This window comes from Aspergillus tanneri (genome assembly GCF_003426965.1).
Source record: "Aspergillus tanneri strain NIH1004 chromosome Unknown AapTan_9_pilon_pilon_pilon, whole genome shotgun sequence".
Classification (NCBI taxonomy): domain Eukaryota; kingdom Fungi; phylum Ascomycota; class Eurotiomycetes; order Eurotiales; family Aspergillaceae; genus Aspergillus; species Aspergillus tanneri.
This window is the reverse complement of record NW_022984636.1, coordinates 186,428-205,319: the sequence shown is the minus strand read 5'-3', so window position 1 is coordinate 205,319 and position 18,892 is coordinate 186,428. Positions and strand designations below refer to the sequence as shown.

Here is an 18,892-nt window from a genome sequence, read left to right as displayed (position 1 = left end):
TTTCCTTTGCAAAATTTCGTAGCATTTCATGGGTAGGTGGAAGGCCTCTCTCACTAAGATTATTAATCCATGGAATAAACTCTTTGGACTGCTGGTTGTGGAAAACTTGATGCATTCGCGTTGAGTTTTATAGGACAGCTGTACCACCCGGGTGGTACAGTGTTGTTCGGGTAATTCCATAATTTTTGGCAATTTTCGAGTAATTAACATTTTTGCCTGCTTTCAGGGTTACTTTCTATACCTTCGAGAGCCGCTTCAATTGACCTCATTTGGTGGAGTTGTACTGTAGAGGTTTGAATTCCTATGTCAAAAAGTCGGCGTGGGCCAAAATTGGGCGTTCGGTGGTGACCGACGTTATGGAATCGAGAAGAGAATCTTATACTACGGACCCGTCCCGCTACATATGGCAATGTTTGGATTAATTGACCAACCCAATACCTAGGCAACTTTTAGCTGCTACCTAAGCTACCCAGGCTAACCTCTTACATATTGGCAACCAGCAACCAGATCAAATTACGTATACTGCTATTTATCTTCTCAGCAACCGTATAATGATGCCTCGGATACTTCGTATATTTTGAAACTTATTCTCGTAATAGAAAAGGCTTAATTGATCACATAGGTCCGTCCATAGGTATAAGAGCCTTACGATTATTTGTTGCACAAATTCTCAGACCTTCAGCTTCGCAATGGAGGTCCCATTGGGCGCTGCCTTGCTAGAAGAAATTTTTATCAATACTTCAATTCCTCCGTCAACCTTGCTTCGAGATATTGATGTATCCTACTTTGAGTCATTATCCACGTCCTTTGGCAAAGATACATCACCCTTGCCTCTACCGGATGTGCACCATGCTCTTAACCACAGGCCATGGGAATCACTACCTCACATCAAGGACAAATTCGACCAAACCGTTCTGCATAGCACCACAGAGCCTCAGTCGGAAGCGATTGTACCTCTTCAGCCTTTGGTAGCAACGCCCAGCACGTCTTTGGAACCATATCCACAGTGTTCTAAAAGATCTAAGAAGAGTTCGGCTATAGCTGGCAGTAAGTCACCAGTACCTTCCTCTGGGAAATGGGATTCTATAGAGCTTAAACGTGCTCGAAATACCGAGTCTGCTCGCAAGTCACGCGCTCGCAAACGTGAACGTCAAGAGGAAATGGGGCGCCGGATTGTGGAGCTTGAGAAATTGCTTGGGGAGACCCAGAAGCGTGAGCTATATTGGAAATTTATTGCTGAAAGCCGGGGAAGTCCCTACATGAACACGCTACATCATCTTTAGGCGTGGAAGTGATACGATTATCACCTCATTGCCTAGCTCCTATTTAAGCGCTGTTCCAGCTCTAACACAACACAGCAGAGTCTGCCAGCCACATGGACAGAATACAAGCATGTGGCTAGAAGGATTGTTCAGAAGGCATTTTCAGCGAGTATTTTAATTTCATTACGCCTCAAGAAATCTTGACCCTGCTTTATGGAGCCGTCATTTATTCAAAGATATTAATTGCGTAAAGCATGTATGTGGATATCTAGACTTAAAGCTGTTACTGTACACAAAAGGTTGGTGCAAATGATTGTTGGAGGGTATTGGACCGAATGGACTAGAGTCAATAGATCCTGGGAGACCCAATGCGTGGACTACCATTCCACACCGTGCAACATAAAATCATAGTTCGCTGTAATATCCAGAAATGTCAATATTCCTTTCGGTGCTCTAGTGGCGGTGATGATGAGGAGACAATCAGCAGCATGCCTTTCCGGATGGACTCGATGGACCAGCGTGGGTTCGCAGACAGATACCACCGAATCTGATGTCCATCCTTCCTCGCCATAAAGGCACGAGTTAACAACGTCGTCATTGTAGTTGTTGTAGAAACTACTCCATGCAGCTGTCGTCGGGAGGCTATCCCGGATAGCCCCACGGGCCTGGAAAAGTGTCTTCTCCAAGCGGCATGGGTACAGATTTAGACACCAGCTCTTGTAGCGATGACTCTGATGGTAAAACTAGGTCATCCTGATGGTCAGGGTAACGGTGTTCCCAGAAGCTATGCCAGAAATCGGCTGCTGTATCAGGCAAGGAGAGGAGCTAGGATAGCGATTTGGCCGCTATCTCCAGTAATGATAACAGCAGCGACGGCTCTAACACGGACCCATGTCGATTCAGACGATGACGTTTCGTCGGACAGTAAAAGGTTAAACAGATGCCACCAGAAATATGATTATGAGGATGAATAAGAGATGGGAGCGGTAGCTTGACAATGGTACCACAGAATATTACAGTATCGACTAGCTAATAGACGATCACTTATTATACTGCCGCAAGGGAAATAAGAAATACCAGTCATGGGCAGGCTCGAAATGGGCGGATCCTATTGCGGCACTTCACCGCTTCCGCAGGGACCTTCTGTCGACCAAAGTGAGCCAATATTACCCATTATTCAGCATCCGCTTGGTCCGACTTTATTCCTTTGTTTTCACCTTTTTTCATCCAGCTCTCCCAGATAGATTCAGATAGAAAAGAGACCTTATGAGACTTCATTTTCTTCAAAGCAGATCCATATTCTTATAATCGGTGATACTAGCTCATACGCGTATTTAGCTGACCGACACCTTCTAATTACCGTACCCAATCACTCACCGCCCGATAACTTATCACTTGTCAAATAATATGGTCTTTGGTGGACCAGAATCATGTGACTAGATAGGGTAAAATCTCCGCGGAGCACACAACGAAAACAACAGAAGAATCAACAGAATCAAGAAGAGCCCAACCAGCTCAATTCATTCAAATAAGATCTTTTTACCAATCGTACTATATTTCCCCTTCGGGATTAGCCGTATATCTGACATCACTCAACCGCCAATATTCATCTACACACCGACTTTTTAGATAACTTAGACCACAACACCTTCAAAATGGGCTCAATTGAAGAAGCAATTGCAGATATAGAATCACTGGACCCAAGTGAAAAGATCAATTATACAAAATTTGCCAAAAAGCTTGGTGTTAACCGGTTAACAGTATCAAGACATCACCGCGGTATATAGAGCTCTCGCAAAGTAGGGTGCGAAAATCGGCAAGTTCTCAACAACCAGCAGTCAAAAGAGCTTATTAAATGGATCAATACTCTTACTGAGCGTGGCCTACCACCATCTTTATCTGGAGTATGCTGGCCAAACCGCTTTTTAATAAGATCAGCTTATTTCTTGCTATGCTACTAGGATTAATTCGTCACGCAAATGAGCTAATTCTGCATATAAATATGCACTATATTTCGAACTTATAGCCAGAAAGATTGAGGAATATAAAATTCAACCTGAAGATATGTACAATATGGATGAGAAAGGATTTCTTATCGGTGTACTATCAAAAGGTAAAAGAATCTTTTCACGGCAATTATATAAGCAGGGAGGGATCAAACAACGCCTGCAGGATGGAAATAGAGAGTGGATTACTACAATTGCTTGTATTTGTGCGGATGGGACATCTCTTTCTCCTAGACTTATATACCAGGCCGTCTCCGGGAAATCCAAGATACACGGCTTCAGGATTTTAATTCTAATAACCACCACTGTTTCTTCACATCATCACCTAGTGCTGGACAATGATGGCTGGATATGCATGCTTACTACTTTATTTATGCGAAACAAAAGAAAGCACGAAGGCGTTGTGACTTCTAATTCTTGATGGCCACGGCTCCCATATTCCATGAAGTTTATTAACTTCTGTGATGCAAATAGGATCCTTCTAGCTATTACCCACCTCATTCAACACACAGTTTGCGGCCTCTTGATGTCAGCCTTTTTAGTCCTCTTTCTTATGCATATAATGATGAACTGGAGCAATTTATGCAGAATGTCAAGGATTAAGCCATATTACAAAGCGGGATTTCTTCAGACTGTTTTGGCCAAGCTGGAATAAGGGCTTTTCAATCAAAAATATCAACAGTGCATGGAAATCTGTTGGTTTATGTCCTTGGGATCCGGAGATTGTTTTGGCATGCTTTACCAGGAAAGAAGAAGAAAGACCCTCTTCTAGCGAGTCCTCACAATCTATTTTAAAGGCAGAAGACTGGCGTCGCATTGAGAAGCTTCTTAAGAAAGTTGTTTCCGATATTTTCCCCAAAGATGTCCAGAAACTAAATGATTCAATACTGCATCTTTCTACAGAGAATATTCTTCTTAAACTGCAGAATTTAGGACTGAAAAAAGCTTTACAGAAGGAGCAGAAGAAGCGACAGCGTGGGAAACCTTTACAGCTTCAACTTCATGCTCCAGAAGATGGTAATGCAGTCTTTTATAACCCAAAAAGGATTCAACAGGCACGCAACCTTCAAGCTGAGAAGGAAGAAGCTACACGGCTCGCTAAAGCTGCTAAAGAGGAGGATAAGTTACGTCGGCAGCAGGCAAAGGAAGATAAGAAACACTTGATTGAAGAACGAAAGAGAATCAAGGCTTTTAATAAGAGTAGATGCAGGAAGCGGAGGAAAAGAAACACCGGAAAGAGGAGAAAAGGCAGCAAAGGAAGCCGCTGTACAGCTTCAGAATGAAATTAATCTGGCCAACCAGGACAAGAAGAATATCAAGAAGCCTTCTACTGCAGAAGAAATTGAAGATATTAATAAGAAAAGCAAGGAAGAGGTGGAAGAGGCACATGTTATGGTAAGTCGTCGAGGAAGGCAAATACGGCTTCTTTATATCAAGTATTCTATCCCACCAAAAAATCTAATCATTTTATCATTTCTTTGTGGCTGTATAGCTTCATTTCTACTTGGTGGTTGAACCAGAAAAGCGGGCGGTAGGTGAAAGTGAGCGTCGGATGAACGGGTACGGTAACCCGGTAACTAATCAGTTCTATCGTAATTTGGTCCTAATGTCGAATTTTCCTTCGCGCCTAATATTACTACCTTAGATAAATGATTCAAGTCATTATCTCTCTACGCTTATATTCCTCGACAATCACTTTGTTGCAGGTCTAGCGAACCCCTTATTATTACTGTACATCGCATTTTCTTTGTGACTCTCATCCGTTCCTCTGCCCTTCTTTCAGTAATCCAGCCCTTTGGTATCCTTCATCTCGTCTTCGTCATCTACTCCTCAGCGCAGCTCAGATATCTCGGGAGAAGGATCATGTCAGGAGCAGAACTCATAAAACGGCAAGTGCCGAAAGTCAATATGAGCACCACGAACGACCCAACAAACCAGCCAAAGGCTAAAGCGCGAACCGTACCTTGGCAGAAGATATCCGAATGGCAGTTCGACAACAAGTATATCCTCAGTGGCTATCGACCAGCGAAAGCAGACTATCTGGAGATTTTTACCAGCCTGACCTTCTTGCACAACGAGTCTTGCAATGTGTACACTCATCTGATCGGAGCTCTGCTTCTACCACTCGTCGCAACTACCTTCCCGCAGTACCTGGCAGAGCCTCAATTTCTCAATGTCTTGTCCATGGACTACGCTATGTTTGGAATCTACTTCTGGTGTGCGGAGATCTGTTTGGTCCTCAGCGCACTTTACCATCTGATGCAACCCCACTCGCATCAAGTTGAACAGTTCTGGCATGGAATGGATCTGCTTGGTATTGTAATTGTGATAGTGGGCACATTCTATTCCGGCATCTACTATGTATTCTTCTGTGAAGCGAGCTTGCAAAAATTGCACTGGGCTATTGTGAGTCTCTCCGAGCGATCGTTACCACTGACCCCATCCTCCTAGCAGCCGAGTCAAATCCAATGATACACTGACCTGAGTTCTAGGTCTTAACCACGGGTACTGTCACCGGTGTTCTAATCTCGAATCCCCTGCTCAAAACGCCGCGCTGGCGGAAAGTGAAGGTGGGCGCCTTCGTTATTTTTGGCGCTTCATCGTTTATACCCCTGCTGCATGGAGTGCAACGATACGGGCTTGAATACATGCACCAGTACTCGGGAATGAAATGGTATCTTCTCGAGCTTACTTTCTATGGCACTGGAGTCAGTCTATACGCGGTATGTCTGCACGCTCACCGTGTGTTTCATTCCCTGAGAGACAAGAATTCTGATGAACATCTATAGTTCCGAATTCCGGAGCGTTTGGCACCGGGTAGGTTTGATATTTGGGGAAGCTCGCACCAGATCTTCCATGTCGCTATCTTATGCGCAATGTACACACACCAGACTGCTCTGCTGCAAGGTTTTACAACCTGTCATACACTGGATGTGTGTCAGCTTCAGGGTGTCTATTGAGCAAGAGAAAGCTGTACCAAAGGCTGGACTGCTCTAAATGCAACACGTACGTTCTATAAAGCATTTATAGCCATGAATCATCTGAAGTGCAGATAGGGTTAGTGGTAGCTGCTAAAGTGGTATAACGGCGTACAACGAGAAGAGGAATCTGAATTGAGAATTCCTAGAATAGGGTCACAGGTCATGTATGCTAGTTACTGAACCTTGAAGACATCTTCAAGGATCAATCGCTGTATTGTTGTTAATATACTGTTGTTCTTACTCTCCACACTCAGCCCAAAATTCCTTTTTGGTGAGTTCAGTTTCTTTGGTCACCATTTTATATAATGTTATGCGTATGTCTGAAATTAGAGACAAGGGGGTTGATTTCTCAGAGAGGACAGACACGCAATCATCTTGTAGGGAGAATGAAGACTTTTCTTTTTCATCATTGTCTCCAGAATAGACTGTCACTAGCTAAATAGTAACCTGCTTGTCCTCTGGTACCTTAAGGTCTGAATAGGAGTAATCCGACTCAGCTTCTATTTCGTGTGCGTTGGCTAAGGTCTCTGCATATTCATATTCAACGGCCGAGGGGAGCCAATAACCATTCGAAAGCGAGGAGTGGGTGAGTTTTTGCTGCTGGAATTGTCCCAGAGGAAGATTTGTCAAGGTTGAAGCTAGCTTCCTACAATGCCTTGGCCATGCATCAAAGGTTGATATTGTTCTACTATTGCCGAGTTCACAACATAAATGCCATTATCCTACAGAAAACTGTGAAAAATGCGATGCGGTTCATAGAGCAAGCATGCCGCTCCAACGAGAGAGAGGAACACAATGCCTCACTACTTTGGCCTTGTTTCATAGCAGCAGGTGAGGCTCTAGACAGAACAGTTCAAGATTTCCTTCTGCGCTGGCTGCGGGACAAGGTAGACAGGACAGCAGTTGAATCCTTTGCTGTCGCTGCTGACGTCGTCCCAAGTGTATGGAAGACCCGACAAGAGACGGGGGATTTCACCCTCAGTTGGTCGATGTTTTGGGGCACGAACGATGTCCTATTATACTGGTATAGAGTTTATTGCCTTGGCTACTTGGACCTTGTACTGTAGTCTACGTACGCTATTGTCTCTGAAGGGTGCAAAACCCCATTATGACAGACTTGCGATAGATCCGCGGGATTTCTGTACATACCGAGAGCCCAACCGCTCAACCGCTAATTTTAGCGTCCTCGATTGACTCAGCTAAATTCTGTCTTTCTTCCAAGCGCTAGAACAACATTGGCCAATACTTCATCTTTTAGAATGTTAAGTCAATGACGTGTTATTCTTGAAAAGGATGTGGAAGTCTAGGCGCCGGTGGTGAATCGATCTCTACATAGTACATGCGTCGCCAATATAGAGTGACATTAGTCGTAGTCACAGTGAAGCCTGCAGAGCATGGTCTTGATAGGTAACCTTCTGGCATGATGAAATAAACTTAGAGATTTGTTGAGGTGGGAATGCCACGCATAAGTGCTATCTTTTTGTCAGAATCCGAGCTTCCATTTTCCTCGACCATCTTTCTCAGGTCATCGCTTGTATGCATTTCGATGAGGAAGTCGTCAACACTAATTAATTGCTGCTCGTTCAAAATGAAGTGGAAAGAGCGCCCGTGTAGTCACAAATTCTTCCTTCCAGTTTCTGCGGCTTCGATTCCTAAGGGACTACGGAATTTGGCAACGGCTGTAGGTCCCACGGCCTTGGTGAGACCGTCAGCGGCGTATTCCTTGGTAGGGAAATATTGGAGTCCAATCACTCCGGAATTCGGCACGGCCCGTTAAGAATGAAATTTCACATTGAAATATTTTTTACATTTAACAAAGAATTGCGAGAGAGAGCAGTGACAGACGAAGTCTAATTGCATCATTGCGTGTCAGCGCCCACCACGGCAATGCCACAGAGTGAAGTGAGCTATGGCTAATAATCTGGGTATTATAATATGTAGTCGAACTAGCAACTATTGCAGCATGAACAGAAACTTATATCTGACATTAGTTGTACTGTCAAGTGCCGCATCTAGACAAGGGAGTGGCTTAAGAAAATGACAAATTGCCATGTTCTCAAGACCTTCACTCGCGGATTTATTTGATTGTTTACAAGTCCATAGTCTATGGGAAGGTCTTCCAGAAGGTACAGCCCTATCGATGGCCCAAGCCGGCGGATTCCTACGACGAGCTGCCGGACTATATGGACTGCATTTGATTTGTCTGGGATTTGACTCAATGTAGTTCCTCGGAAGATTGGCAGACTGTAAGCTACACACGTCGCCTTGATATGTACGGTCCCTGAAGATGACGGATATAACTCTCAGAGACTGGCAGCCAGCACAAGTCTTACCTATTCTGCAGAGCATGACATGTTGTGTTAAAGTCCGACTGCGACATAACTGGGTATGCGAAGCACACAGGCCATATGTGTTATGTGATTTTTAGTACAGCACATGAGGCTTGAATCAAGCCCTATGAGAGAAGCACCCTTGACTGTGCGTTGCATTCGATATATATAACGAGATATGAAAATATAAATTCTATTACCATTAAAAGATCTCCCCCCCAAAAATGACGTATATAGAAGCCAAATCAGTTTCCTTGCCTAGTCTCTTTACCTCAGCAGAAGCTCATAGGACAAGTATAAGAACACCTGTAAGCCTATAAGTGTCTCACTTTTACGACCTGCCAACAAACAAGGTCATCTTTCTCGACATCGGCCAAACAACAGATGCCATCAGTTCCTTCCTAAGAAAGCCAAGTATTGTCTCTCAAAAATTCGGGATCACACCATCAATTTTAGACCATGCCACTAAACTCTAGTATAAATCGATCAAATTTCCGATTATCTGAGGATGTCATTGATCCCAAGATCCTGATTCAGCATGTAAGCATAAGCATGTTCATCCTTCATTTTATTTATTCTCATTCTTTTTTTTCCCCTGCTTTTTGTTTTTCTTGCGGGGAAAAAAATCTATCGCTAATAAACCGCAGGAATTCCAAAATCTGGGTCAGTTGGCACTTCATGTCTTTGTTCCTCGAATTGAATTGTTGCGCGAAAGATGGCCGGATCACGAGCGATCCATCTTCAAGGAAACCAATATGCTTTCCCAGATGATAATGATGTCCACGCATTCCGTTTTTCAATCTTCGACTGCACCATCTCTATTGCTCTTCCAAAATTATAGGATGAATGAAGATACAGATTCGGTTGTTACTTGGCCAGAAACGTCTATATCAAATGAGCCTACTATTGCACCTGACATGTTACACAACAAGGAAATCGGATAGCACAATATTATTCAAACAAAAATTTACCCTATTGGATGGCGGTTCAGGCTCAATTTGAATTAGTAGCTCTTGGGTCATACAGAATATAGTAGAAGGTTAACCTAAGACAAATGTAATCTTATACTGTACAACAAATACAGTGGCATGTGTTATCTCCTTCCCTCCCAAACATACATAGATCTGTTCTTGAACCCTAACATGCCAAGATTCGCTAGTCCTAATAAGGTTAATACCGTATGATATTTCTGTATTAAAACTGAAGTATACAATACCAAACAATCCACGTAAGCTGTAATGTGACAAGTGTATTATTATGAAACAACAACCATCAACTTGTCATCCTAATTTAGGCACCTTCAAGACATCAACCCACCTCAAAATGGCACGACACCTTGAGTCCTGGCAGCGTACAATGATTGTTCATATGATACGTAGTGGAAAGTTTACCGCATCACAAATCGCAAAGTGTGTGAAATGTAATAGACGCTCTGTGACAACCATCCATAAGAACCTGCGGTTATTTGGCACCCCCGGATCTCCTCCAGTCCATGTTGGCCATCCTCCAAGCGTCACTTCCCCGATGATTGATGTTCTCTGTGACCACCTTTATAAACAGCCTGGACTTTATCTTGAAGAGATGGCTACTTTTCTGCACTATGAATTCGATATTCTAGTATCAACATACAGTATTCAACGTGCTCTTGTGCGAAAGGGGTGGACGAAAAAGCAAGTTCAACAGAAAGCACAAGAACAGAACCCCCAGCTGCGAGCTTTCTATCAGCATAAGCTATCCAAGTTTCATTCATATCAGCTGGTTTTTGTCGATGAGTCTGGATGTGATAAACGGGTAGGGTCTAGGCGGACTGGCTGGTCTCCGCTTGGGGTGACACCAGTCCAAGTATCTAAATTTCATCGGGGCCAGCGCTACCAGATATTGCCTGCCTATGCTCAAGATGGCATTATGCTATCTCGTATTTTTAGTGGTTCAACTGATGCCACTCTCTTTGAAGATTTCCTAGAGGAGCTCCTCCACCACTGTGGAAGGTACCCGGCTCCAAAATCTGTGCTAGTGATGGATAATGCATCTTTCCATCACACTGACCGTGTGAAGCAGTTATGCTCTGATGCAGGAGTCAAACTACTGTACTTACCACCTTACTCACCAGATTTCAACCCCATTGAGGAATTTTTCGCCGAGCTGAAAGCTTATATTAAGCAGAATTGGCGAGCATATGAGGAGGATCCTGATCAAGGCTTTCGTCACTTCCTTCGGGAGTGTGTTTATGATGTTGGTGCAAGACAGGAGAGTGCCGAAGGCCACTTCAGACATGCAGGCATAACGGTAGAGGAAATATGTGGGCATTAAATAAATAATTATATGTCTGTTCCACAGGGCTAGAGGTGTTGTTGATTATATATGTACATATAGACTTTCTTAGGCAAATACCAAAACAAGAAATAGACGAAAAGCTAACAGCAAGAACACATGAATGACTGACCAGTTTTATTCTAAAGGAGTAATTTTAATGGCTCTTGAAGCCTAATTAACCAATAATATGTTACGTCCCTACGGCCCAACATACGTCCAGCTCGGCTGCGTGTCACGTGGGCAGATCAAGTCCCCCAGATGTTGATCCACGGCGGAGCCATGGATCCAATATCCTCTCCACGATTCGCATTCTAGTCAATGGGAACACCATTATTGGATGAGCGGCCCAACACTCTATTAGTTTTCTAATCTCTATTTAAGAAAGGGGTTTGGAGTCACTGAGTATTTTATATAATGTCTTTTCGTTTTGAATGTGTTATGGAAACACTATAATCCGCCTGACTTGGCGGTGTGGAGTATCCGAACGACTGATTCAACCCCTGAATCCTTTAGCTAGTAGAACACCTCAATGAGAATATAGGGAACCGCTTAGTAGGCTCAGTTTGTTGAGATACTGTGATTCCTGGTGTTTCCACTGAATGACATCTACTTCCTAATTAGGCTAGTTGGCCTGTGTTGCACGCTTCAACTATGTGAAATCGGAACTGCCTACCTGGTTCCTGGCGCTCGCCGCACCAGTTCATCCTTCCAAGCGTCAACCGACCAACTTCATCTAGGAGAATCAACTACTGACTACTGAATGAAATCAATTTGTTCTTCCATTTGAGCTTTCGTGTTTTACAGCCTGTAGCTGATAGAATAGCTCCCTGCGCATCACTTCCCCTGAGTTCCACAACAGAATGCTCGCGAAAAGTTCTTCTTGATTCTAAGATTACGTAATATGTCACCACTGAGGTGTGAACGTGTCAGTCCAACCAGCTTGCTAATTAGTCAGTTCATGTGAAAGAGAGTAAACAACTGAAAGACGATCTTGTCCATGACTGTAACACATCAGGAAAAAAGTCATAGATATGGTACGGGTTATTCTCTAAACCAATCGTCGTCCAAAATTTCCCATGCTGACAGCCTAGTAGATGGGTCAAACCGTAGCAATCTCCCAATAATTTGCCCCAGCTTTAGTATGTCTTCCTTTGTCAAGTCTTTATTACGTTCACCATCAAAATACATTTCTTCCAACCATTCTTGCAATGCGGGCCCTGGGCTTTCTGCAGTAGCTCTATCATCCATTGACTTCCATAAAACTTCCCATCTTTTAGGTAGAGCATCACTTGCCATCTCTCGCATTTGACTGACAAGGATTGGAGGCGTTATCAAGAAGCTGTCGAAAGGTGGTTGGCCGACGAAAAGCTCAAAAAGCTGTACGCGTGTCAGTTGCTTCCCAATGTGGCCTAGCTTCTTGTAATTCTACATACCAAACAGCCCATGCTCCATAGATCAACACGGTAGTCCAAGCGATCTTTAAAAATAACTTCAGGTGCCCGAACTGGTAGCGGGGTGTGAAGAGTTTTAGGAAGAGTGGTATGTAAAAATGATTCCCCAAAGTCGACAATCTTGATGGGATAGGATGGCGACCATGGAAATCCCCGGTATAAGGCAGGCCTGACGATATACTCGGGTATGCCAGGTTCTAGGGCTTTTCCATCCTTCCTTCGTACATACCCAATTTCTGGTTTCCCTAGCATGTTAATAAATTCGCTCTCAGGTACATTGTCCATAGGAGGCACCGCAAAAGCCAAATTACGAGTGTGTAGATCTATAAGGTAACATTTAGCTTAAATTACTCTAAATATAAAGATATAAATTCAACCTACCTCCATGTCCAATCTTCTGCTGGTGCAAAGTGTCAAGTCCAAATAGAGCTTGTTTCGCAATAGCCTTGGCAAGCTTTCCGGGAAGCCTGCCGTCTGGAAAGCGCGCATCGATTATATCAGGTACGCTAGGCCCTAGAAGCTCGAACACGAGACATTTATGGGCTCCATTTGGGCCCTCTAAATTGAAGCTGTCCAGCATTTGCATAATATGTTGAGGTCTTGGTTGAACAGATTCCAGCTCCTTCATTACTTGGAGTTCTTGATTTCCACCATTATTTTCTTTCTCCGAGACACAGACTTTGACAGCAACATAGGCGTCTTGTCTGGAAGCGAATTAGTCTTATTTATATAGAACATGAAGTCATAAGATATAATTTGAACCACCTTTGATCTCTTGCAGCCCAAACGGTTGAGTAACCTCCCCACCCCAATTTATGCAGTATCTTGTATCTACCATGCTTCAAGAAACTTCCCAAGGTAATAGGGTGATAGCCACCTTTTCGATAGCGATGAAGAGGCTCGGCATCAATTGTCGAGGTATAGAGCTGATCCATCTGAGGCGGTGTGGAATAAGATGAGGTCAAGATAGATGTGATGGCCAGTCGAGGGGCAATCCTCGGTGCGACAGCCCGTCTTAGAATCATCCAGGGGAACACCTTTAAGGCATGGTATATCATGCTCTGTCTGTATGAATCTGGGCACAGTCCCCTAAACTAGGCTGACAATGATAGGATATATGTTACCGCAAGAGGTGGCGTGGCAGGAAAACATTGCAACAGGCGGTCCAATCACGTGCCTTCTGGACGCGCCCAAAACGCCACCTAGCGGGTGAACTATTGATTGGCACAGAGTCTACATCTCGTATAGACGCCCTCGAAAATAGAGCAGGCGCTTATGCATTCTTCAAGAGTTATCACAGTTATTGTTATTTTTTTAGCGAATCAGCGTATTTTTTTACTGATCAAAAATACCTCAATATAACATGTGCGGCGGCAAAGCAAATCTACAAAGTTATAATTAGTAACAACAAGTACATATAAACTGAGCTGCTCTCTAAGAGTAATTTTAGATCTAGAAAACTGGATTTCTTTTAACAGTCTAAGCACATCTATCCTGATAAATACGTGGAACTTCACATCAAGATGTCTCCTATTCCCCGGAACCTCGTCAAATTCACACAGAGAATCAAAAATCCTGTTTTGCGCAACCTCACTCTTAATCTAATTGAAGAGGCCTCTCAGAAGCCTGACATGGCCCATTTTACGATAGCCATACTTAAGTAAGTAGGAACAAGGCTTATGTGTGAGTTAGGTTCCACGAAACTTACCATGGCAGAAACCCATCGCACACGAGTCACACCGACCCCAGACCGCACACAACTGCCTTATTTGCAACTGAGGAACAGTTCAAGTCCAATAAGGCCCAGACAGCTCATATATACCATGATGAACAAGGACAATATGTTGGTCATACTCTTTACCAGGAAAGAGAGAACAAGTCGTCGGATGAGTGAAATACTTCTTGACATTAATGTAGAAGAATCTGATTTTCCTCGAATGATTTTTCCCCTCTAGAATCAGATTGGGTGCTCTTATGCTTGGGTTCCATTTGAATGTATCTTGCCAACTAAAATAGCTCGCAACAACAGCGTCTTGCAGAATCAGATTGACGTTCAGTACAATATGAAAAAATTTGCTTTAGCCAAATATAGTTTAAGAACTTCCCTAAGTAAAACTAATCGAATATAGGTTATGCTAATCTAATTCTGCAAAACCACTGTAGATAATCAAACGCCCACTACATAACTATGGTGGTGGCTTCGGCTGTCTGGAATGTAACATGTAATTATTTGTTATAGTGCAGCAGCAGCATCTTTTTTATTTAGCCTTAAAAGGATTCTTAAAAATTCTGTGAAGTCCTTCTGCCAATTTAAAGGCTTCATAAGGCACCTCTGGGATATGAATTTTGTTTTCTAGGAGCTTCTCCAGACAGCGAGTAATCAAAGCTGGTGTCGCTCATCTGCAATGCTGAAGCAAACCAGACGCTCTGCGTACCTGAATCCGGAAGCTTAAGAGATCTTCCAAGGGTCCTGGACGTGCGTGATAGAGACCTTCCTGGATTATCTCCTGTCTGCGCTGGCGTCTCCCCGCATTCTCATGAGGGCTAAGCCCGATGTAAGATGCTTGATAGAACTAGTTCAGGCATATCCGCTGACTACAATGCAAGATAGATGATAACTTTACCGACATGGCATTCATCACGATCATCAAAATCTGGAAAATCATTATGTGTTATCGAGCTGGGTTACTTCCCCGATTACGGAGAATGGCCTTAGGAGACAGAGAACATATGAATAATTTGGGGCTGGTTTTAACGTAGTAAATTATGGGCCAAGGAAAATTCTGTGATACATTCTTCGACCTGAATTGCTCCATCGTAAATTATTACACACCAAGTTAGTATAATTGCGTGATCACCGACCGGTCCCCTGAATGCTTAAATACCATATCCAAGGGTGGAAAATAGGCGCTGAATGGGTTTATTCGGAAACGTCATCAAATATTGCCTCAGCATTCACGAGACGGCACGCTTGCTTTAAGGGTGGACCATTCATGGATATCACGAATAAAACGAAGAGCAGTTCCCTTTTTAACTCCCTGTTCAATAAAAAAGCTGGGGTCGGGAGCCTCGTTGATTAGCTCGAGGTCCATGAGATTTTCCAGTGTTACTTGGCATGCTCTTCGGATATCAGCTTTGTACGCTTCTTCTGTAACCCGTGATTCCAGCCAGTTCGAATACTCCCTCACAGCTCCAGGCCCGGGGATTACCAGACGGTTATTGGTAGATGAAAGACTGGGCGGTGGTGCTGGTACCATGGAACCGCCCGCTGCCGTCTGTGCTGGCAGAACATTAATGCTGATTGGATGATACGGCATTTCTGTTGATGGCATGTTATTATTAGCTTTTTTCAAGTTTCTTCCCCCTTGGCTCTCCAGAATCAGGTCCCGACGGATATCGTCAGGGACGTCATCATGACCCTCTAGTTTGCCACCATCATCAACATAATCACTGAGCCGCGTTAGATATCGCGCAGTGAGCTTGTAATGCTTTTTGTCCTGGGGATTCTCCCAACACCAGTCAGACTTTAAAGGACATGCGCTGACCCTACATCGCATCTGCTCATATACAAGGTTCCAGCTTGATGGCCTTCCAGTCCTCTCTTCTTCCGCAGCAATATATGCGTCACGTTCAGCAAGCATTGTTTTTGTTTTTGACATGCGGCCTCTTTTCTCACCTCTTCTTGATGTTAACATATAACTGTCATCATCATCATCCTTTGTATAGCTAAAGACTATAGTAACTGTAAGTTTCTTTCCAATCCGAAGCAGGTTGCTCCATTTACGCAACTGATTCTCCACTGGTTTCCACTTGATATTCTTAGTGCTGCAAAATTGTTCAAGATCACTCTGTGTCTTGTCATTAACTGATACCGTGATGTCTGTGCTTTCGTATCGAACCCGCTGGTTACCCTTTTTTTTGGCTTGTATCATATCTTCAAGAGACGCTTTTAGAAACTCCTCCCAGTAATCACTGGGGGCTACAACCAAGTCTTTCTCAGTCGCACTACCTGCCCGTTTGTGATTGATTGTAAGTTTCCATTTGATTGTATAGCAAACGTATTGTGGTGGCTGTTGGTCGTATTCGCCTCCCTCTTCCCATTCATCCAATGGGAGAAACCCGAGTCGATCTGACGGCTGCTGCAAGGTACGATGCGGGGAAGGGCTAAGGGAGTATCCGGGTGAACCAAAGTATGGGGTGGGGGCATCCCATCGGTTGACCGTTCCGGGCTGCGAGGCATCATCATCATAAATAAAGCGGTTATCCGTCATTGTCCGAAAATTTATATATAGGATGCCTAGCATTAGTGGTGTACATCATTAGCCCTTAACCTACTGATGCCTAATAAGGCGTCCAGCAACACAAGGCTAAGCATAGTGACAAACAGGGGTGGAGATTATGAAACCATGCCCAGTACCGTAGAACCTTATTGATCCTGCTTGACACTAGATAGCCTCAGGTATGCTGCAACTAGGTGTAACCAACTGTGAGATGCAGGAGAAAAGCAACTTGTTGACAGATTGCCAAATTGGCGGACTGTTTGATAAGTTTGCTAAGTTTGCTAAGTTTGCATCGAATATTCGAGATAGGGAAGGCAAAATGTAATTTCAAAAATTGAAATTTCATGAAATCTGGCCTCCTGAAATGAAATCAAAATCTGTGAAATTGAAATTGAAATTAAGCTAATCCAAAATAGGCAATATTAAAGGTCATGTGCTTTGTTACCAGAAGCTCCGATCCTCTGCTGTTGAGTAGGTTGTTGATAATGGTCCGCCACCCCATGAGACCATTCAGACTGACGCTTTACTCCGCTACCAGTACCACTACTTATTTCAATACCATGGATTTCGCCCGTTCTGATAGAAGCTGAAGGCCTGGGACATGTTAAAAGGGGATTTGGTACAGATTTTGTCTCAGTATGGAATTCAGTCTTGAATTTAATGCAGAAACAAGTGCCGGGTTTGTTGCAGTTGAAGCTGAATTTAATGCAGAACTTAATACTGCAATAAGTGCTGGATTCGACGCTGGTTCTGGTGCTGGATTTGGTACTGGGTTCGGCACAGGGTCCGGTGGAATATCCTCCTCAGAGTCTGAAGTATCAAGCACCTCTAATAGATAGTCCTGCACCTGCTTACGCTGCAGTATTCTTTCTATCTCCTGATCTTCCTCCTCAAGAAGCATCTCTTGGGTAACGGTAGGTGGCGAGTCTGCACGAAATTGTCGTTTGTTAATCTGTATATAAAGTAGCTTCTCAACTCGGTGAGATTCAAGCCGATTCCGGATCTTTGTATGCTGCAGATTCATCTGTGAAAATGCTCTCTCAGCTGCAGCAGAATTAGCAACAGTATTACACAGACGGCGAGCAAAAAAGAGCAAGAGTAGGAGCAAATTCTGCCTAAATTAATATAGGTAAGTATCTTGCTTAATAGCATATAGCTTTAACTTACTGCCTCAAGCCAAAAGAGAGCTGGTGTTCTTGCTTCCCAACAAGAGGAATTATAAAAGCACCTGTTCTTTGCCGGAATGCCAGAAATTCATGCCATGCAGTAGATCTTCCATCTTCGCTTTGAAGTGGTCGTAAAGCACCTTCAATATGGCGTCGTGCGCTCTCATCAAGTTTGCCAGGAACTCTTGCTGGATCAAGATGATACGCTACCCAGTGAAGTGGCTCTAGTTGACGTAGCATTCGAGTCTGCCAACCAGTGCCATCTAGATAAGAATAAAAATCATCTTTAAAGGATGTCTGAGCAGCAAGCGTCCGCAGAGTCTCATGGAGGGTTAACCACCGCTGCGTTACCTCCATGATTGATGAATTTTGGGCCTCAGATTCCTTCTGAGCAATATGCAGAGGCTTAAGGATTTTTATTAACTCCTTTAGCTCCCACCAAAAGGCATGAGATTTAGTTGTTCTAATCACCTCTTTCCCTTTTATGGTAGAAGCAGCAGGAGTAATAAGAGCCCACTCACAAACTGCTTCCTGGCAATCATAAAGAGAAGTAAGCATGCCATATTGAGTACCCCATCGGGTAATAACTGCTGCAATTAAAGCCTTTCGATGGCCCCATTTCTCAATCTGCTTTGCTTGCAGCCTTGCATATTCAAGAGGAGATTGGTGAAAGAACACCACAACTTCAAGAGCTGATTTAAAACCCCTTTTACTTTAGGGATCTTAGAAGCATTAGGATCAAGAATATCCTTCATAATCAGCTGTAGACCATGAGAGTCACAGGGAATCATAAAGGCATGCTTAAGCTCTGGTTTCTCTGACAAAATTTTGCCATACTGCCTTCATAACACAGCAGGTATCCGTTGAAATGGAATTAATCCTCTTCCAGTCAACAACTTTATCAAGCTCCAAGAGAATATTATGGAGCCTTTCCAAAATCCATTCACTAATTGTAGCAGCATCAAGCGTCTTATCTTCCATGTCATGTAGATGAAGAAACCATGATTTTGTGGGTGTTGTAATAGTCATAGCAATAACCCGTTGAGAACGTATATTTGTTGTCTCATCTACAGAGATATTTAGAAACTGACTTCTCTGTAGCT

The 18,892-nt window shown here is 43.5% G+C and overlaps 6 protein-coding genes across 6 annotated transcripts; 3 read left to right on the top strand and 3 right to left on the bottom strand.

The window, feature by feature from the left end:
- Positions 1-689: 689 nt before the first annotated feature.
- On the top strand, positions 690-1,283 carry ATNIH1004_011658 (bZIP transcription factor; the record flags this gene model as incomplete). The annotated part of the gene is made up of 1 exon (XM_033576220.1): positions 690-1,283. One exon carries the CDS (start codon positions 690-692, stop codon positions 1,281-1,283), a length of 594 nt encoding a protein of 197 aa, XP_033420884.1.
- A 3,848-nt stretch (positions 1,284-5,131) lies between these two features.
- On the top strand, positions 5,132-6,228 carry ATNIH1004_011657 (hemolysin III family protein; the record flags this gene model as incomplete). Its single annotated transcript, XM_033576219.1, has 3 exons — positions 5,132-5,674; positions 5,761-5,991; positions 6,058-6,228. 3 exons carry the CDS (start codon positions 5,132-5,134, stop codon positions 6,226-6,228), a joined length of 945 nt encoding a protein of 314 aa, XP_033420883.1.
- A 5,705-nt stretch (positions 6,229-11,933) lies between these two features.
- ATNIH1004_011656 (uncharacterized protein) lies at positions 11,934-12,923 on the bottom strand (the record flags this gene model as incomplete). Its single annotated transcript, XM_033576218.1, has 3 exons — positions 11,934-12,269; positions 12,326-12,666; positions 12,725-12,923. The coding sequence occupies 3 exons, from the start codon at positions 12,921-12,923 to the stop codon at positions 11,934-11,936; spliced, it is 876 nt and encodes a 291-aa protein (XP_033420882.1).
- A 943-nt stretch (positions 12,924-13,866) lies between these two features.
- Positions 13,867-14,237, top strand: ATNIH1004_011655 (uncharacterized protein; the record flags this gene model as incomplete). Its single annotated transcript, XM_033576217.1, has 2 exons — positions 13,867-14,003; positions 14,060-14,237. 2 exons carry the CDS (start codon positions 13,867-13,869, stop codon positions 14,235-14,237), a joined length of 315 nt encoding a protein of 104 aa, XP_033420881.1.
- Positions 14,238-15,291: 1,054 nt separating this feature from the next.
- Positions 15,292-16,614, bottom strand: ATNIH1004_011654 (uncharacterized protein; the record flags this gene model as incomplete). Its single annotated transcript, XM_033576216.1, has 1 exon — positions 15,292-16,614. The coding sequence occupies one exon, from the start codon at positions 16,612-16,614 to the stop codon at positions 15,292-15,294; it is 1,323 nt and encodes a 440-aa protein (XP_033420880.1).
- A 613-nt stretch (positions 16,615-17,227) lies between these two features.
- On the bottom strand, positions 17,228-18,146 carry ATNIH1004_011653 (uncharacterized protein; the record flags this gene model as incomplete). Its single annotated transcript, XM_033576215.1, has 2 exons — positions 17,228-17,738; positions 17,791-18,146. The coding sequence occupies 2 exons, from the start codon at positions 18,144-18,146 to the stop codon at positions 17,228-17,230; spliced, it is 867 nt and encodes a 288-aa protein (XP_033420879.1).
- Positions 18,147-18,892: the final 746 nt, after the last annotated feature.